At 36.6% G+C, this 26,788-nt stretch overlaps 4 protein-coding genes, 2 long non-coding RNA genes and 1 other non-coding gene across 8 annotated transcripts in view; 4 read left to right on the top strand and 3 right to left on the bottom strand.

Moving 5' to 3' along the window:
* The window catches only part of LOC111592780 (F-box/LRR-repeat protein 16), a 34,991-nt gene extending 14,079 nt beyond the window's left edge, over positions 1-20,912 (top strand). For both annotated transcript variants that reach the window (XM_023305183.2, XM_023305184.2), the window contains exons 5-6: positions 19,485-19,680; positions 20,203-20,912. In XM_023305183.2, coding sequence (XP_023160951.2) covers positions 19,485-19,680; positions 20,203-20,500 — 494 coding nt within the window. In that variant the 3' untranslated portion in view covers positions 20,501-20,912. The remainder of the gene's footprint in view (positions 1-19,484; positions 19,681-20,202) is intronic.
* Trnat-ugu lies at positions 4,583-4,654 on the top strand. Its single transcript has one exon. It is a non-coding gene; the product is annotated as a tRNA-Thr (tRNA).
* Positions 14,140-15,374, bottom strand: LOC111592781. The gene is made up of 3 exons (XR_003944140.1): positions 15,031-15,374; positions 14,272-14,537; positions 14,140-14,196 (listed from the first exon to the last, which is right to left on the bottom strand). It is a non-coding gene; the product is annotated as an uncharacterized LOC111592781 (long non-coding RNA).
* Positions 19,579-19,957, bottom strand: LOC111592782. Its single transcript, XR_002750997.2, has 3 exons — positions 19,886-19,957; positions 19,745-19,820; positions 19,579-19,657 (listed from the first exon to the last, which is right to left on the bottom strand). It is a non-coding gene; the product is annotated as an uncharacterized LOC111592782 (long non-coding RNA).
* A 779-nt stretch (positions 20,913-21,691) lies between the features above and the next one.
* On the bottom strand, positions 21,692-22,828 carry LOC111592771 (DNA-directed RNA polymerase III subunit RPC8). Its single transcript, XM_023305172.2, has 3 exons — positions 22,566-22,828; positions 22,019-22,507; positions 21,692-21,958 (listed from the first exon to the last, which is right to left on the bottom strand). Exons 1-3 carry the CDS (start codon positions 22,674-22,676, stop codon positions 21,818-21,820), a joined length of 741 nt encoding a protein of 246 aa, XP_023160940.2. The 5' UTR covers positions 22,677-22,828; the 3' UTR covers positions 21,692-21,817.
* Positions 22,829-22,891: 63 nt separating this feature from the next.
* Positions 22,892-24,975, top strand: LOC111592769 (serine/threonine-protein kinase RIO1). Its single transcript, XM_023305171.2, has 3 exons — positions 22,892-23,093; positions 23,158-24,486; positions 24,549-24,975. Exons 1-3 carry the CDS (start codon positions 23,037-23,039, stop codon positions 24,906-24,908), a joined length of 1,746 nt encoding a protein of 581 aa, XP_023160939.2. The 5' UTR covers positions 22,892-23,036; the 3' UTR covers positions 24,909-24,975.
* Positions 24,976-25,261: 286 nt separating this feature from the next.
* Positions 25,262-26,749, top strand: LOC111592801. The gene is made up of 3 exons (XM_023305208.2): positions 25,262-25,592; positions 25,648-26,354; positions 26,419-26,749. The coding sequence occupies exons 1-3, from the start codon at positions 25,418-25,420 to the stop codon at positions 26,635-26,637; spliced, it is 1,101 nt and encodes a 366-aa protein (XP_023160976.2). The 5' UTR covers positions 25,262-25,417; the 3' UTR covers positions 26,638-26,749.
* The last annotated feature ends 39 nt before the right edge of the window (positions 26,750-26,788 follow it).

Raw genomic sequence — 26,788 nt, 5'->3', positions numbered from 1 at the left:
GCAACTCTCAACTCGTTTCAGATGTATGTAGAACCTGCTAGAACTTATAAATTATATATATTATGCTTCCATTAACTTTGTTCAGCATTAATTTGCTTCCAGTGAAAGGAAATTTTATAAAATTTTTCGCATTGTTTGTTGGTCGCTTGGCGCTTGTTGGGCAACAAAAAAGACAAAATGTCTGCTGTAAAGTTCTGGGAATTGCGTATCCTACGGACAGGATTATATCTATTTTACATAACTGTGGCGGACAACTGCCAGGTGTAACGCAATTGGCACAGGTGTAATAGAAAAAGTAGAGACAATGAAGGCAAAAACTCGAGCTGAAATTTATCCAAGCTCAGGGAATTTCTAAATTGTGTTGCACTCAGCTAATTGAAGTGGTTTTTTAGCGAACCTTTTTCCCTACAAAATCATTCGAGTGCTGTCCATTCGAGTATATCCTTGTACGTCATGGGCAGACAAACGGCTTTCACCCTTGTCAGCTTTCAACGGCATTTTGGCAGCTGAACAGCATTTGGGCCAACTTCATTTAAGCCGCAAATTGATTGAAATGCTTTGAGGAATTCCACTTAATCATTTTAAAACATTTGAATCCCTTCAAAATATGTCAAACCTTATTTAACTGCAAGTGCAGAGTACTTACTAGTCAGGCATTCTTAATTTTTGCCCTCTACCTTGTTAAGTCATGCAATCATCATTGCATAGGTTTCCTCTTGGTTTGCGCTCTTTTACCTGACTGCTTTCGTTTTATTGAGCCCTTTTGCTAGGCGGTCGCTCTCCTGGGTCCTGTTTAAGCGGCTCCGAAAGACATTTCTCTGCAGTTACTGCAAGTTGGCACAGCTTCCATTTTACAATGCAGCAATTTTATGGCACATTATGGCTTGCAATGCCGTGCAGACAGGATACTTAAGACATTTTAGAGTAGAATATCAGAAGTTGAGTGGTTTTTTTTTTAAACATATGTGTTGGTGTCAATATATATCGGGAGTATGCTCTTGTGTAACTAACTTTAACTTCGTATTATTTATTATTATTATTTACAAGGTATTTTCTATTCGACTATCATAGCATTGAAAATATTAAGTTATCCTTAGGAAACCTGTCAGATAAATTGCTAAATACCCTCAAATTACACTCAACCACTGTCACAGAGTATTTAAAAGTTAAGAAACTGTCAGTAAAATTTTTAAATGCATTTGTTGATTTGCTATCTATTTTATATTATATTTTATATTTTATATTACAAATTGTAAGTTGACTGCCCTAGGGTCGATTACTTTGTGAATGTTTTTTAATATATAATAAAATACCCGATTTTATTTGCTAGTCGAGAAACAGCAAACAAAGCTGTAATCACAATTATATCTAATATAAGCTACTAATTAACATATGTAGAGGGTATTTTCTAGTCGACTTTCAGTATTCAATTTGCAAACTTATCCCATGGGAATGCGGTTATTACAAATTACAAAATGGCTGCCGTACGCTACAGCACTTCACTTGTCTCTTACTCTTCCCCTCGCAATCAACTCGGGTTAAAAGAAAAAACATGATTGACTGCGCTCTACATCTCCGTCCCTCTCTTTGGCTCCCACTCTCTTTCGGCGCGGTCCGTTGAAGTGCAGCAAATTAAGCAGTCACTTGCTGCAGGCACTTCCCTTCTCTTCCTCTTCGTTCTCTTTCCCTTCTCCTTCCCGCGCCTTCACTTTCGCCTTCGCCTTCCAGGCAACTGGCTGGCACTTCGCCTGCCAGCTGAACAACACGCATCGTCGCCTCAACGATTCAACGCCTCTCCGGAGCCCAATTATAAGCCACACTTTTCACTCTCTTTCACTAACGGTAAATGTTACAATTACAGCTTCTGCGACTGCCCTAGCTAATGTTACAGTGGTTCGCATCAGCTATGCATTGGAACTGCTGGAGTCCAGCTTAGCGCTGAGGAGGCTGTCGCAGCTGGGAACTTGCTAATGACTGCAAAAGTTAAACTTGGCAATTAAAACGATTTAAGATTAAATAGCGTAGTTAAATATTTATAGAGCTTATTATACTCGAGAAGGCAAGCGTTCCAGACCCAGCCATTGAATTGCCAAGAAATACTTTTAACGTAATTTATTAAGCATCGCTATTGGAAGAAAACAACTTTGCCAAGAAGTTGATGTAAATTAAAAACTTACAGAAAATATTTTTATACTGAGTATAAGAGTTGTGCGAATGAATGTCGATGCTTAAACTATTCAATTTGAGCAACTATAAAAGCTCAAACACGTAAAGCAAAATAAGTTTCCTTGTAGCAAATTCGTCGAATTATCGATAACTTTAGCTGTTACATGAAATCAATAAGCAAATGTGTATTAAAAACTCTTATTTTTTAGAAGAGAGAGAGATAGTCTCTAAATCTGCCTCTCTGTTCCTTTCTCTTTTTCTCTATCTCTCCCATTCACATTAAATAATCGATTATAATTGATAAGATTCATTCGTACATCTCTCGCCGCTTGGCTCTTTAAAGTACATGCATCGAATTTTTGTATAAAATAAAAGCATTTCTAGAATATTTAACTTTTATGTTCTATTTTATTAGTCATATTTCTAACTGGTTGTTAAACAAGCCAATTTGATTTTTTATGGCAACTTTACGAGCTAACAACGTTGTTCAAAGCGAGTTGTCCATGGAGACTACCAGATATCGATTTTATATATAAACATGTATAAGCTCTATGTACTCTAACATAGAGAAACATAGCTAAATGTGCTTAATAATTAAACATAAAAATTCATTTTGAATCTTTTGGTATTTCAGTTTGTAAATAAACAAAATATATAATTGAAATCTAGGAAATTTCAATGGAAATGTTAAATGAATTCAGAAGCACAAAATGGAAATCGCATTTCCCCCTCGCTCTTACTATCTCTCTCTTTGTGCTTGTCTATTTACATTATTTTGGCATATGCAAATAAATCTAATTGGCATAAGTATTTAATGAGAACATTTCTCATGGACCATCAAATATTTGCTCAGTATTCAGACAGGCAACAGACAGCAACAGCAACAGCATCAATAATGTTAACTCTGCATATTAAATTGGCTTTAATTGATATAAATATTTAAGCATTTTAATTTAAATGCTTTACATTTGACCACATTTGCTGTAATATGGCAAAAATATTTAATTAATGGCCTCGTTGGAAGTTTCCTGTCATTCTGATCCACCGCTGAATCAAATAAAAGGAAATGAGAAGGCTATAGTTAAAAAAGTGCCCGACTGTGAGATACCCTGAACACACCCCGCGCTGTGTTGCTGCTAGCATTCTAGCGAATAGCTATTAATATTTTATATATACTCTCTTTTTTGAGGCAAATGAGGAGAGCCATTCAAAATAAAGCGAATATAAATATAGAAAGTATTCCAAATTTAATGATTGAAAATTGCTTAAATAACTGAAGCTTGACTTTGATTTCCAACGATTTTATGCCATTTGAAAATTTAAAGGATTATTTGAAACAATTTGGTTCTAGCTTTTTATACAAAAAATCAGACTGATGGAGCCAATAAGAACGATAAATTAGGGTATTGGCCATACCTACTTCTGCCCGTTACATACATTTTAACTAAGACAGTATACTCTGAATTCCTATCAGGGTATAAAACCATGATATAATAGCATTTTATATACCCAGAGGGACGAAATTTATTAAATTATATATTGATTGATTGTTGTGTGTGGGAGTGAGTGGATGTGTGTGCTATATCGCTGTTCTATGCGATTTTCATGAATTCAAATGATGAGACAGAGCGAGAGGGAGAGTTAGAGAGCGACAGAAAGATTGAGAGGAGGGCGAATTAGAAGGAGGTGGCGGTGGAGGAGGAGATAGAAATAGGGTGGGTAAATCTTATAGCAAAGAGAGCGAGTGAGAAAGTTAAGCATTTAACATCACTGAATGTAACATGAAGTAAATGTGAAGAAGAATGAGTGAAAACAGAGGTAACAACATATTAACATGATAAAAAAGATAAAGAATTTGAAAAGATACGAAAGATACACAAACAGAATAAAGCGAAGAAAATATTTTTGTAATTTATAAATGGTTTTTCACTTTCAATAAGTGCAAAGAAACTTTACAAAGCCTCAAATTAAATCTCATTTTAAATTTAACATCTACTTAACAACAATGTCATTGCAAAGCAATTTCAAGGCAAGCATTAGATTAAATATTTGTCTGAATTCCGCTGTAGAGCCTAATTAAATTTGCACAAGAAAACTTTCGAAAGTTTGGAAACTTTCTTGATAACTTGCAGTTGCATAAGCTCTGCTTGAAATTTAAAGAGAATCCGCGTTAGGCCTTGTCAAGGTGACTGCCAGAAGTTTCATAAACAATTTTCATAGCGCTCGCTGCCCAGCTTCGGGCGTAACTGAAGCTCGGAACTGACTGAAAGTTTTGCTTCGCGCTTATCAACGCAACGACAACGGCAACGACAACGGCAATGGCAACATGAAGTACGCATTTAACTAATTAAATTTTGCATCTAATTCAATTGAAGAAGTCGCTTAACTGAACCAACTCGACGCCCATGGAGCGTGAGCCTTCTTAGCTCAGTGGCAGAGCGCTGGTCTTGTAAACCAGCGGTCGTGAGTTCAATTCTCACAGGAGGCAGAGTTACTTTTTTGCCCGGTTTGCTTTGTTAGAGCCTAACGAACACCTGCCGGCCGCCATGTGGATGGATGCCAATGGACTTTTTATTGCTGCGCCTAGGCCAAGGTTTTTGTTTTTTTTTCATAGGTGACACATCATTTGGCACGCGAGTGACGCTGACAACGCCGGAAACGGAAGTCCATGTGATATGTGAGGCGTCCCTGAGGCTAATTGGCAGCAGCCATGGCAGACTCTGCCTCACTCTCTTGCGTGCTCTCTGTGTGCGAGTTCGTTCAACTGGGCGTATGCGTGATTTATGAGCACGCAACCAAAACGAAATTTGCGAATTTACGAATTTACGAATTTGCGAATTGCAAAAGGCGGCGAACAAGTTAATCACACATTAATTGACAATGTCAACACAAATGCCAGATTTCATTAAGCAAGCCAAGGCGAACAAGGCAATCCGCATTATCGTCGTCATCCCCATGTGAGAGCGCTTTGTGGGAGGGCGCAGCTGCTAATAAAGTGGCTGCGGTCCGCTTCTCGCGTGAACAATTGCAATTGTCATTAATGTCAGCGCCAAAAGCAAATGTCCATCAATTTAACCGCAAGTGCTCGACGTCAGCGTGCGCTACGAGCATCTGTAATCCTCATCATTCTGGTTCCGCATCAAGCTGTCGGACAGCGGAACAGTGGTGCCATTCGACAGACAATGCCGGAATCTAATACGAATGTAAATAAAGCGAGTTTCGCTGGGGATTTAGTTAAATATTTTATATGCAAAAGAAAATTGATTTATTTAAATTTATAAATATATATTTCTTGCTTTGTTAGCTTTGACCATTTTTCTTTTTAATAATAATTTAATAATAATAATAACAAAGTATTGTAAAATAATTATTTTTATATCAATATATATTATATTAAATATATATAAAATATCCTATTTTTTAAACCCATTCCATATTTGAATGATATTGTCCCACTGTGCTTGTGACACATTCAGTGAGTTAAACAAATGCAGTTTTTATAAGGGCACAGAGAAAACTACAATTTCTTTAGATTTCCTTAGGTCCACATAATAATAGGATGGTTTAATACATTGAGGCTCTATAAGAAATTGGCAAGTGTTATAACCTTTTAGTAGACTTGATTTACAGCTGAACTGAATGAACAAAAGCCTGAGCTCGTTTTATGAACTATGATAATTATTAATTTTATTTATTTTTTGTGGTTGAGGTAGCTAAATGTGTTTTAGGCACCGTCAGCCTGGAAAATCTTTCCTCTTTAGAGCTGTCTCCTTCATTCAGTGTTCCAGTGTTCCAGTGTCCAAATCCCAATCTTCTCCAAGCATCGTTGACTTAGCACATTTCCTCCATTCTAGTGCTTAACTTGACTTTACTCATAGCAGTAACTAGTCGGGCCTTGCTTCTAGTAGCATCTTGAGTGGGTATCCATCTATCTATGTATCACAGGTATAAATATTGTAATTAAGTAATAGATTCGTACATGTTATATACATGTCTATATCTAGTATAGTATGCATTAACAATCTATTAGAAAAGATCTAAGAACATTTTCTTAGATACACACTCTAACTAGATGCTTTATTAACCCACTTAATGAAGCTCTTAATTGGCAACCCGCCTCCGATATCTATTTTGTGTGTGTTTATAATTTCTGTTTATCTTGTTTGAATTTCTTGTTCGCAGTGCCAAAATTGTAAATTCGAAATTCTTGAGCGCAACTAGACAAACAATCATCTTCGTCAGCTTCTGCAGTAGCCAGAAATTATCTAATGATGTTATTGTTGGCAGGTAGAAGGCATAACCTGTGCTGACTACCAGAACTTACCTTAGATCTACACAGCCAATCTAATTGAGATAACACTCAGCCACTTAGCGAGATAACATCAAAGAGAGCATTTTGCATTGAGTGAGACGAAAGCTTAATTAGTATCGCGATTAGGATATATATCAGATCTAATATATAAATAGAACGTATACTGATTTCCTGGACACCTTGCCTTAGTTATCATACTCTTTATATATCCTCATCCTCTTTATATCTGCTATAGATGCAATCGTTTGCCTTGCAAAAGCTTTTCTGATTGCAAGGCTTTTATTTGGCGAGGGTATTTAGTAGTCGCTCATCTCCTTTGTTCCTTTTATTTAATTACATTTACATTTTCAAGGTAATTGAGCTCGCTGTCGTTGCTGTTGTTGATGTTGCTGCTTTGATTTGTTGTTATTGTCATCATCATCTGTGATCAACGTTGCCAGCGCTGCGGCTTCTCACTATATTTATTTACACTCATGTGTGTGTGTGTGTTTTGATATATTTTTAATTAACTTATTTTTAAGTATATAAAAAGCTCAACGAGCTCTCTTCTGACGCGTGCTATGAGCCACGCACGTTGCCAACCGACAAGCAGCCCCCATTGCCGCGTCCGCTGCTTCTCTGCCCACTGCCACGCCCCTGCTCAGTGGTGGCGAACGTCTTGGCCAACTTGTCAATCAATTGTCGCTCGCTTACTTTGTTTTGCACACGGCATTGGCCCTGAACTTGGCTGAATATCCCCGCCCGAAAAATACAACAATTTTTGTATGCGATTTCTTTTTCCCATTGTCAAAGTAAATTTCTTTCAAGAAATCAAGAGTGTGTGTGTGACTCGCTCGAAGGACTACATAATATATAACAATTTTACTTAGCCTGCGCATACTATAAGAGTGCTCTTTTGGAGGTTTTATAATAAATGAAGCAAGGTTACCTAATGATAATGCTAGCGACTGCAAAATCCTCGCTCTGAGCCCCTGAAGCATTCTACACTCAAATTTATTTACTCTAGTTTCATGTCCAACATACTCGGTTCGCTTTATGAGAGAGATTAACAATCTTTTTCTTGGCGTAGTCTACGCCTGTTACCTAAGTGGTTCCATTAGGCAGTCGCAGCAATTTATAAGCTTTTAAGCAGCATCAATTTGTTTTGGTTTAGGGTCAGCAAACGGCAAGACGGCGAAAATAGAATTCCACCTAAATGATTCGAGGACACATCCTGTGGGCGAGCTTTTCACATTCTTAGCTCCATTCACAACCACATTCAGAACCACATTCACATACACATTCACATTCACATTCACATTCGCATCCTTATCCACATCCATCACTGTCAGATTGAACGTCTGTTCCACCTAATGAACTTGGACAACAATGCAAACCCCATTGAACCGCCTCAAAGCGTTTTGCTCTCAATGTTCAGAAACCTTTCGGCTGTCAAAGCAACAGCCAAGCAGAAAGCGTCAATTCAGTGTATAAAATTGATATTTATATATAATAATATTATATATTATTTATTAGATATATATGTATATATGTATATATTTATTTATTTGTTTAAATTAATTGGTTTCCTTATTTGAAAAAGTTAATAATAAATAATAATAATGAATAAAGTTTCATTTATATAAAATAAATTAGAAAGTAAATTAAAATTAGTTAATTTCTTTTTTATATTTGAACTTAAATAATTTTGTTTTATATTTTAATCAAATTTTGCATTATATATCAATTAAATTGGTTTTCTTTTTTTGCAGCTTAATTGTATAATTTTTTATTTATAAAATAAATTTAGATTATTCACATTTTATTTATATTTAAAAAAACCTTTTTTTTAGTTTTTTAATTAAAAAAAAATTATTTTTATTTATAAAATAAATTTGGATCACTTACATTATATTTGTATTAACAAAAATATATTCTTGTTTAAATTAAACTCATAGTTTTTTATTTTAATATTGAATTTTTGTTTTTTTTTTGTACATAAAAATTAACTTTCAATTAATTTATTTTAAATTTAATTTATTTATATTTATGTATAAATTATATGCATTTTCTTAAAATTTAATTTAATTTATATTTTATTTTTAATAAAATTGCATTGGTATTTTTAAATTAAGTTTAAATTGTATTTAAATGAAATTATTATTTTAAACGCATTTTAGAATTTTAAAAAATGTTCTAAAAAAGAAGTAAATTAAAAATGAAATTAACGCATTCTTTAGACCACAAACAAAAGTTCTTTTTGTGCTTCTAAAAAATGTTGAAAACTTTAATTACAAAATTGTCTCGAGCAAATGCAACAAAAAGTGAAACGAAATAGGGGAATGCTTGCCAAGTTGAAATATGTAAATAAAAGTTGTGCTCTAAGCTGACAGCCAACAAAAACTTGCTGCAAAGGAAAAAGTCATTCAGTCACACACACGTACACATACACATACATATAATATATATATACATATATGCATATATATAGAAAGTGTTTTGCCTTGAACTCAGTTCAAAGTTAAGCCTTCAAAGAATATATATAAAAAACGCTTGTAAATGTAAATTCGTAATTGCACTCTTATGTAATGGGACTTAGTAGTGAAAATGGCAGCTGAAGCTGATGGAAAGATGGAGAAGTAGCCAGCTGAAGAGAAAGGGCCAGGGGGTCAAAGGACACACGAGGATAAATCATAAAGTACAACTTGAGCTTCTTTTGAAACATGTCAACAGCTGCTTGAACTGTGCTCGGCCTTTGGCTGCAGCTGCACTCAAAATTAAATGTATTTTAATGACAGTCAGACACACACGCACACACACAGTAGCAAGTGACGCAGGCACACTGACCCTTAAAAGTATGCAACACATTTCGTAGCCAACGCCTGGCTGGCTGGGTTCGATGATTGCGCCACTGCGATTGGCATTATTAAAAAAGCTCGGCGACAGTGGCAATTACGTCAGCAGTGACAGGCGCAGGACGAAAAGGACCAAAGGACGTAAGGACGACAGAGGAACAACTACATTGGCAGCGCCTACGCAACGTCAACCGCAGTCAAACGAACTGTCACGTCCTGCGCGGTCCTTTTGTTGGCGGCATCAGCAGCTGGACGCCACTTTAATATCAGCGAAAGTGACGTCCGCAATGCAGCGGAGAAAGTGGGGGACAAACAGTGCAGACATACAGTATATAGAAATATATATATATAATATATAATAACTGTAACTAAGTGGAATAAGTCTGAATGAAAGTACTGTCCGAGTTGAAGTGATGTGGCGAGAGGCAGAGCCGTAAGAGCTGAGACTCTTATATAAAAAATAGAGTACGAAAACTAATGTGAGTCTGTATGAGAGTAAAGTAAAGAGAAAACATATAGAGCATATATAGTATATGTAGTATGCGTGCTAGTACTGGGAATTACTCTAGAGAATATTGTGACGTGCGCTAAACAGTCCAGAAAGGGTCCCTTTTAATAACACAACTGTGGAGTATACACTCTGTAGTCCATTACTATATATACTATATAAAATTATATATCACTTTATATAGCTTATTACCATATTTACTTTACAATTATGTATTATTTATTTATACATATATTTCTTTTATAGGCTCTCTACGTACTTCTTAAAGAGGTTTCGAAAGTTGATACTTGAGTTACTTATGCCTTATAGGCAGTCTATATGCCCTATTGGCAATCAAAGCCAATCTATTATTATAGAAAACCTAGTAGTAAATAAGTTGGATTCTGTCTAAAGATTCCAGCTGTAAAGTCTTAGAATCAATTGCCAGCTCTAAGCTTGCAAGATATAACTTATCTGATTTTAAGCAATTACCCTTTCGTTTTGCGTAAAACCTTTTAAAGGTTAAGCAAGACTCAAAAGTTTCTTTGTAACTTGATAATAGAATTATCATACAGCTCAGTGAGTAACCCATAAGAGAGGTTGATTAACAACCAGAAACTACTCTAAGCAACTCTATTCCAACCAATTACTTTCTAACTATACAAATTTCACACAGTCGAATAACTCTGCTTAGCCTGGCTAAGCCCATTGAATGCTTTGTTTGCTTAAGCCCTAGAGCAGAAATTGCTTAAGTAAAGTTCTTAAAGCTTTAAAGAGTCTTCATAGTTTAAAAAATACATATGCATAGAGTTTATATATTGAGAATGCATTTTAATTGCAACTTAGCTAAAATTTGTGCTGCTTATTAAAGTTTTAGTGTGTGGAGGCGGCCACTGGAGGCGGAGACTGGGGTTGGGCTTTGATGTGGCATCAGGCATTCTTATTAAAAATGCATTAAAACGCTTAGCTTGGCAGTGTTGGCTCAACGGTTCCCACGAGGCGTGACTCCCAGGACCCGGCACTGTCTATTCACTTTTCAAGTCTTGTCAGCCTGTTAGTCCTGAGTATCCTTTTGACGCATTTTCCACGCGCTTCGCTTTCCAGGTCATGCGGCAATGTGCGAGTGCGAGTGTGTGTGTGTGTGTGTGTAGGTGTGTGGGTGTTTGGGTGCACCTGATTGGCAACTGCAATTGCTGCTCCAGCTACTACCTTGTCTGCGAACTCATTGTCTGCTCATTCTCGCTCCAGTTTATGTTTTCATAAAGCATCAAGCTGTTTACCCAGTTCTATATTTTTTTTATCCTCATTAGTTTCCTCCTCATTCAAAAGCAACTGAAAGGAAAACTTATAAAACGCTTTTCACGGAAATTCTTTATGGAACAGAATTAAATATGAAAAACTATGTTGAGAAGCTTCAAAATGAATGTGGCTAAAGCAATGAAATGAGATGGGGAAGCAGTTGAATTGGAATTGGAGCACGAGTATCCATGTAATTAATTAACTGAATACCTTTCTATAAGCTGAACATTTTCAACATGAAGAGGTGCATTTGTACTAATGTATATTTAATAATGTATGGGAGTCCGTAGGAGTCTTCCAATACAAACTAATTTAAGCCTCTAAAGTGTATAGTAATTGTTGTTAAGAATGACTTGAAGATTGAGTAGATATAGCCATGTATCTGGATCAATCTCAAATTCATAGCTCATTCAGCAATAATGATAAGATAAGATTTGGATAGCTCGAAGACTTTAAGAGTTAAATACATCAACTTTGGATTATAAATTCTCGGAGAGTCTAGAAATATAAAATATAGTTCACATTTCTACACTGTTCATTTTCCATAACACTTATAGATAAAAATTTGCATTACTCGAAGATTATAAGAGTTAAATACATGAACTTTGGTTCATGGATTCTCAGCGAGTCTAGAAACATAACAAATAGTTCACATTTGATATATTACCCTCAAAATCTCTGTTCATCACTTTCATAAGTCTTATTGCCCTCCCAACCTGTTCGAATCTCTTAACTACCCTTAGCTATTGCCTAGTTCCACAATAGATTTGAATTGGCATAATTATGCTTACAATTTTGGGCTTGTTACTGGGTCATCAAGACCATAATGAATGCCCACAACCAGAGCCAAGTAGCTGTGAGAGCTGTCAAAAGTATATAATTTATTTTGATTGAAATTGCAAACTGCATTTCGAATTCTGTCAGCTTGCCAAAAGTGAAATTTCAACGATTGGCAATTCATTTGTCAATTGTTGAGCCATTTGCAAGTGTTGAGCAATCGCATCCAATATTAAATCGTTTGCCAAATGCGACTCTCAGCGGCACTTAATTAAGCAGAGGAGAGTTAGAAGAGTGAGAGAAAGAGAGGGAGGTGGAGAGTATGCACAACTGTTAGACGCAGATGCAGAATTAATTTTACAACACTTTTCTGCCCACGAGCATCGTGTGGCAGAGGTCATGACCCCTGCTCAACTCAAGTGTTACGTAAGCCTTATCGCACCTCAGCTTCAGCTTGATGAGCCTCACGCATTACCAACGACATTATTTGACTTAGTTATAGCTCATTATGGTGTCACCCGCCCACACAACATCGACTTCCTTCCTTCCTGCCACATCCTGTCTCTGCCTACTGTAATTACTAAGCTTGCCATATTTAATTATATATATTTGCATAAGCTGCAAAGTTAGTTGTGCTGAGCTTGTGGTTGGGAAATGGAGATAAGGCTAAGGAAACTTAAGAAATTGTTGAATTGTTAATAAATTCTCGCTGATGCAAGTTTTGTCATAAGAATTGAATATTTGACTGCTCTTATTGAAATACATCAAGATATATGACTCTTGAAGGGGAGGGCTCATCGCATTCTACTCTGGGACTTGAACCTTTTCAATCTGTTGCCCCAGCAACTATGTCACTAAGACAACTCATCTTAGCTTGCGCAATCGCTCAGCCATAAAAATATATTTATTATACATAATGATAGCTACATGTATACATATAATATATATGTGTGTCTGTATGTGTGCGTGCGTGTGTTGCAAATAATATTTGGTACTTTTATTAAGCAGCTTTTTACATGCAAACTTGTGTCTCGTGTAAAAACACGAAAAATAGCAACAAAAATCAATAAACATCTAAAAAGACTGACTGAGCTAGACTGACTGAAGGATGCCCTGTAGTTGCCTACAGGCAAAATAATAATAATAATAATTTGGATATAAATTAAATAAATTTAAAATATTTAAATTTTTCACTTTTTACTTAAATAGATTCTTGAGCTCATTAGCTGAAGTATTAAGCAATCCGTGAATCATTTAAAACAAGAAGTTGTATTAGCGGTTAATCGGTTAATCGTCTATGAGAATTACGTTTCTTTCCTTTTCTAACCACCCCTTTTAATGTGCACACATAAACAGGGCATAAAAAACAGTTGTCGAAATGCGCAATTCAGTTGTTGTCCACAAAAAAAACGAGCCTCGTGCCGAGCATTTAACATGAAATATACGAGTGCGACTTGAATTTGTCATATTTGGTAATTTGGTGAGGCAAATGCAGCGCATGGACAAGGAAAAATGGAGAACAAAGCAAAGAAACACTCTAGAGGTTGAATCAGTCTGACTTGAAGCTACCCTGTAAATGAGCTTAGAATAAGGGGTAAATGGGTGAATAATGAAGCGGAGGATTTCACAAAGAGATACAGAGAGAGAGAGAGAGAGAGAGAGAGAGAGAGAGAGAGCGAGAAGCGAAGAGTTAAAAAGAAAAAGAAAAAAGCTTATGATACAATATAATTTCTGATTAAAAATAAAATAAAATAGTGAGAACATGGAATTCAACTAATATTATATATAATACAATATAACATAATATGTTATATATAAATAATATATATAATACGTTATATATATAATATATATAATATGTTATATATATAATATATATAATATGTTATATATATATATATATATATATATATAATACATTATATATATAATATATATAATATGTTATATATATAATATATTTCTTTTGCTATGCAAATATTTAGCTCAATATTTTTAAATACAATCAATCTATATCCAATGTTTCCCCTTCAATGTTAAACCTTTTTTCCATAATTTTCTATATATATATATATATACATATTGATCTAAATTTCAAAATTGGATATGCCAATAAGTTGTTTTTACATAATATTACAATTTTTGATTATTTTTCTTGTAGACTAACCGAATGTCTGAAAAGCTCGCTCAATCCACGCAGCTATAAGCCTCCAATATTTTCAGTGTATACAAAAATATATTTTTTTTCTATATATTTGATTGTAATAGCAGCAGACAGAGTTGCGTCTTATATTCCTGAGACAGTTTGACATCTTCGACGCCTAAAAGTAGATAAGAGACGAGGCTTAAACAAATGCAAATGTTATACGAAAAACTCACATATGGCCCACGCTCACGCAGCCACAAAATCCAATTGGATTCAAGTCGCATACTCACACACACACACACACACACATATAATTCCAGTTGGCAAATGTATTTCGAGCAAAGACGAGTTACAAATTGTGAGCTTATCAAACAACTGCTGTGTGTGGGGGGTGTGCGTGTATGTGGGAGTGTATGAGTGTGCAAAATGACACTATTTCTAGGTATTTGTAATCTTTCAACATGCGTCAATATCCATTTACATATCAAGTAGCTCCATTGGCTGCCGCCACATTTTCTACAATAACAAAAACATAATAAAATAAATTCTATTTAAGCTTTGAATTTAAATATTTTTGTGAAGAGTTCCATAAAGTGGAAATATAAAATGTAACTATATAAGTTACTATATAAGTTAGAAAAGTGGCTTGCACAAATCCAAAATCCTTGACTTTCAAATAGTTTTTATATCAATTTTATAGTTTTCTATTTTAAATGAAAAACCTAGTGTAATCTATAGAATGAATCAGTTTAAAAGCTTTGCCAAGAGCTTTAAAAATGCGCTTGGGAAAGAAAAATGACTTGATTGAAAGATTTGTCAAATGCAAGTCTCCAACTGAAGGGCGATCTGTAATCTATATATTTAATATATATATGTATATATATATATATATATATACAATATATTATATACATTTCCTGGAATTGTTTTAGTCACAATGATGAATGTTTGTAATAACGATTGAGATTATGATTGTAGTTTTTATGTAAAACACTCAATATATACTTACTCATATATATTATTTTATGTGTATTACGCTGTCTCCCTCTCGCCCGCTCTCTCTTTTACTGTTTGCTCTCCCTTTATAGGGCTAGCTGTAAACTGCTTTCGAACAATCGTAAAAAAGAATCTCACACTTTTCACACTGAGGCACACAACTCACATTAAAGCCCTCGCCGCCGCCTCTGGCCCCCGCCCTCTCCTTGGGAACTTTTTCTTTTTCGTTGCATTTCGTTGCAATTTCAGAATTTGTGATCGCAAAAACGAGTATAAAACAGCGAATACGAGATGCCTCAACTACCCGTTAGTGTCGGTCACAAACCGAAACTGCAACACAGGATACACTTGACAACAGATTCACTAAATATCTATCTATATATATGTATATATATATATATATATATTTTACTACATTCTTTAATTTTCGCTTAAGCTGGCGCCGTGATCGTTGCGTCTTTGTGTGCAGCTGATAATGAAATGAATTTCAGCTTGCGATTACAGCCGCGATAAATACGCGCAAATCTGAGAGAAATCTCGCATTTTAAGGCTTCTAATGCCGATGCATTGATTTAGTTTGTAATTCAATCGATCTTCGCTCTCCCTCCTACACGCTCTCTCTCTCTCTCTATCTCGTTTGCTCTCTCGCTCTGCCTCTCTCTCTGCTGCTGCTGCCATCTCGATCGCTATGGTCTGTTGGCTTTGGCGCTTAATCGTCGTCATAAACTCAATCTAATGCAATTGCAACTGTATCTGTATCTGTATCTGTATCTGTGCCTCTGTAAATGTTGCTGTATCTCCATTTACACTTGCATCTGTATCTGTGCTGTCTATCTCTGTCCGTTGGTGCAGCTCCTCACATGCATGAGACGCTCCGCATTCATTTGAACTACTCACATGTTTGCAGGCCTTTGTTATTGACAATTTTAGTCAGATTCTATTTTGAATTCTTTTTTTTGCGGTTTTTTTAACTTTGAAGTTTCGCCCGTTTTCAGGGCACTTAAGCCGCAAATGCTTATGGATACAATTACAGTTAGCAGAGCCGTTGCCTATTTATAAACATATTCGAATATATTCCAACTCCCATTGGTGCCCAGCTGAAGCTCTTATCGATTTTCTGTCTGTTAATTTGCCACTTAAGAAATTCCGCAGAGCTCAGAGCACAAAGTGGCTTAGTCTTTCAGGTGGCTCAAAGGAATGTCTAAAGTGGGTTTGACGATTTTTCTTGTTTATTTATTTAATAATATTTTATTTAATTGATATTACTCTTATATATTTTTACATATTTTATATTTTTTGTATATCTTTATACATACTTTTTTTCATTCTTTATACCAACCAAGCAACTCATCATCTCTTTGATTTTCTATATATTTATATATCTTTATACATTTAGTTGTCTCTCTACAGCTTTACCAATGTCTATCTCAGTTTGTTTATTCATCTGCCCATTTCTACATCTGTCTAGCTATCTATCCTTATGAATTATTATCTAACTCTCTGCATATCTATATATTCATTTATTCATTATTAGTTCATTTAGTATATTAGTTATATATATATATTAGTTATATCTCTATATATCTATCTATATATCTATCTCTTATTCTATTTATCTATATATCTATAAATCAAGCCTTTTAGCTAACTAACTATCTCTTCATTTATATATCGTTCATCTATCCATATATATCTCTGCATACTCCTCTACCCTCATATCTAAACTATCTGTATACCCATTATCTATTGGTATATTAACCTACCTATCTAGCTCTCTCAATTTCCCATACGCCCTGTTTACAGTTTGGCTGTTCATATAGTAATTCATAGTAATTCAAGTCCCTCTTTGTTCACAATCACCTTGTGGTTTTTTGGTCAGAAGCCAAACAAACGATGCATTTTCCAATAGAGTCGAGTCGAGTCGAGTTGAGTCGCGTCGCGTCGCGTCTACTTGAATCCGTATCTGGTGGCTGCTAAAGTGGGGCATAGTTTATCATTGACTCGAATGCATGCCCCCAGTTGCCGTTATTTAGAAGTCGAGTGAAAAGCCGCTTAGTTACACTTTTGCACTGCATTTTTTGACTTCATCTCCGAGTGCGGCAGACTCGATGGAAATTCTTGCATGCCTGCACTCCTGTAAGGCAGCTGGTTCTCTATGTTTTATGCTTATCTTTGTTTATGCAGCCGCCGCACATGAAAACTGAGGCACGTGGCCAAAGCACCGCCCAGGTCGCCCGCTTTATGCTCATTGGGAAAGTTGCCTTTGTGCGCTGCGCTGCTCTTAAGCCGCTTAAGCACGGTAATTGTAGCCGTCTGCCATAGACTCTGCAGCTCCTTCCACTCCCCGTCCCCCTTTATCAGTTGGCCAGACAACCCTTTAGAACTACCATTTGCTTACAACATGCCGTGGAACTCGCAAAGTTGAGGACTTCAACTTGGGCAATCTGAGTGCAAATGGCGCGACCTTTCGTGCTGCACAGTCAGTCGCATAAGCTTGGAATTAAATATATCTAAAAATAAAACTTAAAACTCTTAAAGATTTGTAACTTTCTCGTATGATGCCCAAAGTTTAAATATTTTTCAACTGTTTTTTCTCACAAAAAACTTTGTGTGAAAAATTCATGAATTGCAAGTCGGAGAACTTAACAACTCTTTTAGTAAATAAATCTGATATACAATTGTATTTAAATTAAGATTTGATGCATCTATCTGAAGACAAAGGAAATTTAATTTAATTTAATTTTCGGTTCGGAGAGATTCTCAATTTAGGGACATTGCTTAAACACAATTAAAGATTAGGAAATAAGTCTTATAGTAATTAGAATTGATTAACAAAGTCTACATTGAGAGCATTTCAACTCTTGAAGAGCCTTTTCTTCGAAATGCATAATATAAAATATAAAATTAAATAAAATATTTTACGTTTTCATTTTGACTTAATACTCCTTTCTCTGGGCCATCGCCACATCAAGTAGCCCAAGCCAGTTTAACTAGACTTCAATTTAAAATTGTCTTAAATTTCGCTACACAATGTTCAGCTGCTCTCAAAAGCAAATTGTAATTCGTAACATTAAATGCCAACTAAAATAAAGACATTTACTTATAAGAGACAAACAGCTGCAAAGAAGAACTCAAATAGCAAGAGAAGACGCAAAATGTGGCACATGAAATGTGGCACAAAACTGTGGCTGACGCAACTAGAACAAAGTTGTCATTGTCATCAGCCGCTGGCCAGGTCCATGATTCGCATTCAAATACTAAAGGCGGCAGATGCAGCCTAGCAAATGTATCTGTGAGATACTTTTACATAATCGTAGATACTTCTGGAACAGCAGCAGCAGCAGAAGCAACTGCAAATTAATGTTGACCAAATTGAATCTATGCAAATGCTCTCACATATAGCCACAAAACTCAATTATTCCACAGATTCAATTAGCTTTCACTCGAAACACAAAGGCAACAGCAGCAGCAAAAGCAGAGCAAAAGCACTTTAGATAGACGTGTTAGAAACATACGTTGCTTCAACAAGCTTTAACAAACTAAAAAATTTAGGGATTTTGAAAACAAAGCATGTTTATATTAAGTTTATCAATATTGAAGAGTCCACGCATAAATTTGTCTCAGTTATAAAACAATTCATTCAGCATTTGAAGATTTTCAGTATTTGATCTGAGGCTACTTAATGTTAGCAAATACTTTTGTCTTTTTTATAAAGCAATTAACTTTTTTTTTAAAATTTTTCAATTTGAATATATACATTAGAAAAAGGCTTAGTATATTTATCTTTAAGTATATTTATAACTAAATTTATTGAAGAATTGCTAACAGCCTTTTGCCTAATGGCACGCCAGTTATTACTTAGCCTCGCCTACAATCCTTCAGCAGGCAGATAATTCGGTAAACAGTTATATTTTGGAATTTTGAAAAGGTTTTTGAGGGACGTAACTTTCAAAAATACTTCTCGAAAATAACGCCTTAATGTGAACCAAATTCTTGCTCTAACCTAAACGACTCCAAAGTAAAACATATAGATAAATTGCAATCACATTTCCCATTAAATACGTCTAAGAGTCTCGAACAAGTAAAACCCACTTAATAGTTAAAAAATTTCATTAAATTTGGCAGACGACTTTTGCTCAGTGCAAATGTCTTAGATAACATAGAGTATCTACGAGGATGGCTGAGGGGCGACAGGCGCAACATTTCTTGTGCTGCAGCTTTATGTAGAGCCAATCTAAGTTATATAAATACTTGAGAAATATTTCAGTTGAAATGAAACTAATTTCCTTTTGAATTACATGCTAAATAAACTATGAGTCTAAGCCAAGATAACTGTGGCATCTGGCAAGGCCAGCAGGCAGGCTACTGATGCAGGTGCTGCTGCTGCTGCTGCTGCTACGTAAACTTTTGCGCCTTAGTTTCCACTTAAAGTTAATGTAAAGTTTTTGTTATATCTTCTGCTTGCAGTGCACTCCTTGCCACACCTGACCGTGCTCAGCCTGTCCGGCTGCAGCAAACTCACCGACGACGGCGTCGAGCTGATTGCCGAGAATCTGCAGAAGCTGCGCGCCCTGGACCTGTCCTGGTGTCCCCGCATCACGGACGCCTCGCTCGAGTATATCGCCTGTGATCTGAACCAGCTGGAGGAATTGACTTTGGACAGGTGAGTAGACCAACTACCAACAACACTCGACCGCCCACAGCCAGCACAGGTGCGCACGACATACCTGTGCTGTGCTATGCTGCAGCCACTGGCAATTATTCATGAGTTAAATTCAATTTCCTCCTGCGCTTTGGCTGCTCCTGCAAAGTTTATTAAATTTACAATTTCTAAAAGGATTTTACCTGCCGAAAGCTAAGCAATTTACCTGCTTAAATAATTAGAAATATGAACTAATATAAATATAAATAATATTTAAAGTGAGCAGAGTAAAGTGAGCAGTTAAACTTTATAGTATGTTTAGTATGTTTTATAGTATGTATGTTTATAGTATGTTTTTAGCTTATAGATTCTTGATCAGGATCAACTGCCGAGTCAAATGCATATACTGTTCATAATATATATTTTAGATACCTTCACCCATAAGCATAAGCACGCCATGTGGCTTAGAGTATCTCCTATCCAGTCATACTAGACCATTCCTATTAGTTCTACTTATAAATGTATTACTTTTCTCTCTTGCAGATGCGTTCACATAACAGATATAGGTGTCGGTTATATCTCGACGATGCTATCGCTGACAGCCCTCTTTCTGCGCTGGTGTTCGCAGGTGCGAGACTTCGGGCTGCAGCACCTGTGCTCGATGCGAAATTTGCAAGTGCTGTCGCTGGCTGGCTGCCCGCTGCTGACGTCGTCAGGGCTGTCCAGCCTCATCCAGTTGCGTCACCTGCAGGAACTGGAGTTGACCAACTGTCCGGGCGCCTCGCATGAGCTGTTCGACTACTTGAAGGAGCATTTGCCACGATGTTTGATAATCGAATAATTGATTATGGATTACTTTATTATGTGAATGTGAAAGTCAACTGATTTTTATTTAGATCCAGTTTTACGATTTCAACTAATCCAATTCTATGCTAATGATTTTACTCTTAGTCGGCAAGTTCCTTTTGTGCTATAGAAACTTCTCGTAACTCTGTAAATCCTAGATTTTATTTTCTATCTATGATTTCGACTGTGATTTCAACGGGAACTATATCGATATGTATAGTTGGAAGCTGTTCAAGGAGTTCTACTGTAATTAACCATAAAAGACCCCCTTAATTATATTTATTTACAATTACACAGTACAATAGATGATGATCTAATATTATAAATAATAAATTATTTATATTATTGTAGTTTTAAAGCAAGTTTTGAATTAATCTCACTGTAATTAACCATAAAAGGAACAAGAAAGAAAACACAACTTATATAGATATTATATGCATACTTGTATGTGAATGTAAATTAATTATAAAGATTGCGCCTAAAAGACAAACAAAATGCTAAATAAATAACGAAGGAAAAATCAAAAATTATGCAATTTATTGTTCAAAGCAACAACTCTCCAAATACTGAAGCGAATATCTATCTATAGGCAACGTTTGCCAAACAGCTTTATACTTAGCTCACCTTTGCAGCGTCCCTGAAGCACACACACACACACAAACAAGGAAAACACCTTTTTATCAATTGTACCATACAATAACTATGCTAAAACCCCGCAACAAATCAAACAACAATTTAACTAAAGTAAAATATTCCAGTTTTTAGAATTAGAATATTTAGAAAATGTGCACGCTAAGCAAATGAAACATGAAAAGTAAAAGAAAACAAAATCCAGCAACGTTCGAATGAGAAAATCAAGAGAAAAAATCATGAAAATTGTATATTTTGAAGTCCCTGTGCCGCCCTTCCTAGAACTAAGTCGCTAACGACAAAGAGTTAAAAACATAAACTAAAATAAATTATTAAATAAATATATATAAATGGATAAACTAACTTATGTAAAAGAGCTGCGCTACCAAAAACAGTTTAAATCATATATGTGAGGATCATTGTTTTGAACATATTCAAACCAAACTTGAACAATATTTAAACAAATGCAAATCTAAAAAACAAACAAATTTTAAAAAACAAATATATATATATATATATATATATATACATATATATAAAATAAACTAAAGCCTATTTGAAAATGTTGCGTTTCATTTTACACAAAATCTTTTTAGAAATTATATGATTTAAAGCTAGAAATATGATGCCTTAATACTTAAGTATTTACAGATGTTGTAGTTGAGGCAATACTATTCCTTCGTCATTCCTCGCAGGCGCCCTCGCCATCATCGTCATTATCATATTCCGTATTATCTTCGCCGTCTTCAACGTCTTGCTCCTCCTCCTTGCCTTGTTGATCCCACCAGGAGAGCACACCTAGGCCAGACTCGTTGATAGCACCCTGAAAAAATTTAACTCAAATGAATGATTGATTTCTCTTATTATTTACATTCAAATTTACGATAATTTTATAGGGCGTCTTCACTTCTTGTGCTGAAGCTGTCGCTGCGGCTGACGCGGTAGAACTGCTGGCGTTTTGTGATTGCTGACCTTCAGCTTTTGGCGGGCCGATGGGCGATGTTTCTTCGAATATTTCCCGTGAGACACGGAATTTTATGGGCTCGCCGACGTCCATAAACAGATCATGTTTGCTGCCATCATCTAGGGGATATTCCCAGACCCAGGCCTGTTCCGCCTCATCGAAACGCGACGGATGCTGCAGTGCAGCATGTGGAATTAGTATATCATCGAAGAAGCCCAGTGTCACGTTAACTCCCTCACGACTACAATTCCGTATCTTTCCAGTCATTACTGTGCCTACCATTGGACGAAAGACTATATAGCGAAACAGAACCTCCGTGTGTGAGGCGCCATCTCCTGGTAAAATAATTGAGTCCTTCAGTGAGACAATTTCCTTAAGTGCTATGCACAAGCCAACATTTAACAACACCTGCCAAATGCGAGACACGCGTAAATCAAAAGTTTCATTCACAAATCTTTCTAATTACCTTGTTTGCTAGCTTCCGGTCAATTTCATCGCGCACAGCATCCACGAGCTTTAAATTGAAATGGTCTGGCGCAATGCGTACGTTGTCTTTAAGTTCCGCCAGTACAAACATGTTTTTCGACTATTCAGAGTGTTTTTAAATGTTTTTAGATTGGGTGTATACGAATAAGTAAAGTTTAACCGGCACAAATTATTATTGTACTTTCATTGTTTTCCAGCTGTTTTATTATTAATAGCGTGGACTTTTTGTCTTTAACAGAACAGCTGTTTTCTAACATTTTGTACCGATATACGATAGTTTTGTCACCGTGCAAGATGAATGGCAACCGAACAGCTGTTCGTGAATTACACGTGCAAGCTTACTACATTTCACAATTGTTATTAATACAAAAAGTTGGATACAAAGCTTCAAAAATATACTTAAAAACCTTCAAATTCGCAATTAGTATTACACCTTGCTTTCACTCAAACAATGACTGATGCACACAAATATAGCGATCCAGAGGAGGACGAGGAAGACTTGAAAGCTGTAAGTTCAGATTAATTTCGAAATGCTAAGAAATATTTGATAAATAATATTTAATACATTAAAGTCTGAGTGGGTTCAAGACTTTAAATCCCTCACAGTGGAACACGATATTTTCAAGAATATCAAACTAAGCGAAAAAAATGCGAGCGATGAACTTAGCCAAAAAGTTTTAGAGGATGTAAATCTTGCTGAAGAAACTGATTCAGATTATGCCGATGAAGATGAAGACGATGCCTATGATATTGGTGACGACTACGATGCATACGAGGAATCCTACAGTGGTTTCAACAAGCACAACGTTCAACCGCAGCTTACTACAACTGGTAGTAACAACATGGGCAGCAGCTCAGGAGGGGCAGGAAGCGGCACACAGCGCGTGAGCAGTTACCAGCCAAATGAAAAACTATTGCGTCGTTACTCGGCACGCATAAATGTAGAGAAATATGATCCGAACGCCAATATGAGCGCACAGGCGGCCAACCGCCTTGTGAGCTTCGATCGTCGTCAGGAGACAGAGCGTGTACGAGTGCGAGATAAGCATGATCGAGCGACGGCAGAGCAGGTTATGGATCCTCGCACGAGAATGATACTCTTCAAACTGCTTAACCGGGGTCTTATTCAAGAAATCAACGGCTGCATATCCACCGGAAAGGAGGCTAACGTCTACCATGCAGTCTCCAAGAATGGGGAAGATGAGTATGCCATTAAGATCTACAAGACGTCCATACTTGTGTTCAAGGATCGCGACAAGTATGTCTCTGGCGAGTTTCGCTTCCGTCATGGCTACTGCAAGCACAATCCTCGTAAGATGGTACGGACCTGGGCCGAGAAAGAAATGCGTAACTATCTGCGCATGCGCAATGCTGGGGTACCCGTTCCTGAGCCTATTCTACTGCGCTCGCATGTGTTGGTAATGCGGTTCTGCGGTCGCGATGGCTGGCCAGCACCAAAGTTAAAGGACGTGGAGATCAGCACTTCGAAGGCACGTGAGCTTTACCGCGACTGTGTGGTCATCATGTGGCGTATTTATAATCAATGCCGTCTGGTACATGCTGATCTCTCAGAGTTCAATATACTGTTTCAAGACGGTCAACTGGTGATCATTGACGTGAGCCAAGCGGTCGAACATGATCATCCACATGCATTCGACTTTCTACGCAAAGACTGCACCAATATCTCGGAATTCTTTCGCAAGAAGTCAGTGGCCACCATGACGGTGAAAGAGCTATTCGACTTCATCACGGACCAAACCATAAACGAGGAGAATATGGAGGAATGCTTAGAACGTATTTCAGAACGTATCAAGGATCGGGACTTTGATGCCATCACAGCTCAAGAAAAGATCGACGAAGCCGTTTGGCAAAATACCTACATTCCCAAACGCCTCGATGAGGTAAGTACCACACGAAAAATTCAAGTTTTCAATTTATAATGATTTGTAATACTCCTTACCAGGTGCCTCATTTTGAGCGGGATGTGACGAAAGCCAAACAGGGTGTCCAGCAAGATCTTGTATATGCGAAAATCACAGGTCTAACCTCAGCATTAGACGTGCAGAAAACTCCAGATATTTTGGATGCAGATAGTAAAAGTGCGGGAAGTGAACACCAAACGAGTGATAACGAAAGCGATGATTCTCAGGATGCAGATGATACGTCGAAGTTTAAAAACTCGGCGCGGCCACGTGACGAGTCCCCTGAAAGCAAAAAGGCACGTAAAAAAGCTGTTAAGGACGCCAAGGCTGAACAGCGAAAGGTCAAAGTAAAGAAGCATGTGAAGAAACGCAAGGAAAAAATCGGCACCATGAAAAAATAGTATAACTAATCCCAATTTATTTTAACTCTAATGCCTCCAATGTAAATGAAATTCCAAATCAAAATATTGAGCAGTTTCGATTTGAGCACATTAAATATTTATTTTGGTACATAAATTATAAATGTACGAAATTACAGAACTCTGTTTGTATATACCGATAATTAAATATAATTAAATATATATAAAGCTATCATTCGATTCAATTTCTGAGCATTCCATTCTCATTAAATAAGCAGTGATCTATTCCATGTGTTCCATGGCAATACTAGATACAAATACCGTTAAACGGAATTCTGCTTCACTTCTTTTGAATAAGCAGCGTTTCCTTTCATTTATTTTATGCTTACTGTCAAACTTACGTTCTTTCAAAAGTTGACATTATAAAAGAAGAAGAATCATTTTACCTGGATCATATCACAAATAGGGTTAAAGAAAATTGAGCTCCTCAAATATTATTTAGTTAATTAGCTAGATTCAAAAATCAAATTATTTGAGCGAGTCAAAGGAAAATGTCTTTAACTTTTGATAAGGGGCTTCAGAATATTGTCATGCAACTGAAGGTGCCGCCGAAGGATCATAAGGACTTCCTCTATGATTCTGCCTTTATCGCTGGCTGGATAAACACGGTACTCAAGGAGCGTCGATCAATGCTCGCTGGCAGCTTCAGCAATTTGCCGGCAACTGGTAAGGATGGGTGTAAAGTCTTTATTCACAATGTTTGCCACCATTGCTTTTGCAGCCACCTATATAAGCGGCAATAGCATCGATGTGCCGGCCAACTTTAACTGTTATCTGCTGCTGGATCTACGATTTCCGTTCTACACTGACATCAAACGTGACGACTATATCTATTTGCACTCGGTGTTCAAGGAGCAGATAGTAGGAGATTCGTTGATATCCTCAGTCTATTTACAAACTCATTTACGCAATGATTTGAACGGGTTGCTGAAGTCACAGCCAACGGTTACGTGTAAAGGGGGCACAGGACGCAGCTACCAACTGTGCTATCATACAACTAAATATCCAGTCAGTGCCCATACCATCATCGCCACCCAGCTGAAGGCGAAGTGCAGTACGCGCATTGTGTTTGAGTTTCTTATAGCTATCAAGTTGCCTATAGAAAAGTATCCCAGACCGGGATGTGTGCCACTGCCCGAATCTATGGTCAATACGAAGCTGAACTATTGGGTGGCCTTGCCAGTGCCGCACTTCGATGTAAACTTCAATGGCCATAGCTATTTGGGCAGAAGCCACGTCTGGCAGAAGGCGACTCCAGGGCAACGTCAACGGTGGTGTCTGGTAGTGCGAATGTTCTACATGATGAGCAGTTCCAATGGCACTCTAAACACCATCGGGATTCATGCCCTGAAGCACACTTGCGTTAATCTCTGCGAGAAATTTGGTATTGAGAAGGCAGATCGGCCACTTGGGCTAAAGCTAATGGATGTAAGTATCTTCTTTCCGTTTAATTCAATTAAATGTTATTTTGAAAAAAACCACCTGATTCCAGATGATGATTACTCACGGCACTCGCAAGCTGCGAGAAGTGTCTAATGCCAGCAGGAACGGGCAAATTGTGAACCTCGAAGTACATCCCGCTCTACCCTCCGACTGTTCCAAAACGGATGCAATGCTTTCGAAAATCAAGGCAAAGATGACCAGTAAAGATAGTTGCGATATGGAAAATCTACGACTTCTATTCGGGTTATCAAAGTCGAACAAAATGTAGAAAAAAGTAGCCAAATTGGTTTGGATACACCCCAACATTTCTGGAAATGATGTATCATTAAAAAGTAGAAAACAATTGTTATATGTTGCCATCAAAGATTTTGGGTTACCTTTAAAATTCATAGAAAGATTTAATATTAAAAAATATAATA

Source organism: Drosophila hydei, unplaced genomic scaffold (genome assembly GCF_003285905.1).
Source record: "Drosophila hydei strain 15085-1641.00,03,60 unplaced genomic scaffold, DhydRS2 tig00000001-arrow-pilon, whole genome shotgun sequence".
Classification (NCBI taxonomy): Eukaryota; Metazoa; Arthropoda; class Insecta; order Diptera; family Drosophilidae; genus Drosophila; species Drosophila hydei.
This window is presented reverse-complemented; position numbering and strand designations above follow the sequence as displayed.

Coding starts and splice junctions, on each gene's coding strand:
- LOC111592769 (XM_023305171.2), top strand. CDS start 23,037: ATGACTGATGCACACAAATATAGCGATCCAGAGGAGGACGAGGAAGAC. Junction 23,094..23,157: donor ACGAGGAAGACTTGAAAGCT/GTAAGTTCAGAT, acceptor AATACATTAAAG/TCTGAGTGGGTTCAAGACTT. Junction 24,487..24,548: donor TTCCCAAACGCCTCGATGAG/GTAAGTACCACA, acceptor ACTCCTTACCAG/GTGCCTCATTTTGAGCGGGA.
- LOC111592801 (XM_023305208.2), top strand. CDS start 25,418: ATGTCTTTAACTTTTGATAAGGGGCTTCAGAATATTGTCATGCAACTG. Junction 25,593..25,647: donor CAGCAATTTGCCGGCAACTG/GTAAGGATGGGT, acceptor TTGCTTTTGCAG/CCACCTATATAAGCGGCAAT. Junction 26,355..26,418: donor TTGGGCTAAAGCTAATGGAT/GTAAGTATCTTC, acceptor ACCTGATTCCAG/ATGATGATTACTCACGGCAC.
- LOC111592771 (XM_023305172.2), bottom strand. CDS start 22,676: ATGTTTGTACTGGCGGAACTTAAAGACAACGTACGCATTGCGCCAGAC. Junction 22,508..22,565: donor ACCGGAAGCTAGCAAACAAG/GTAATTAGAAAG, acceptor CGCATTTGGCAG/GTGTTGTTAAATGTTGGCTT. Junction 21,959..22,018: donor AGACGCCCTATAAAATTATC/GTAAATTTGAAT, acceptor AAATTTTTTCAG/GGTGCTATCAACGAGTCTGG.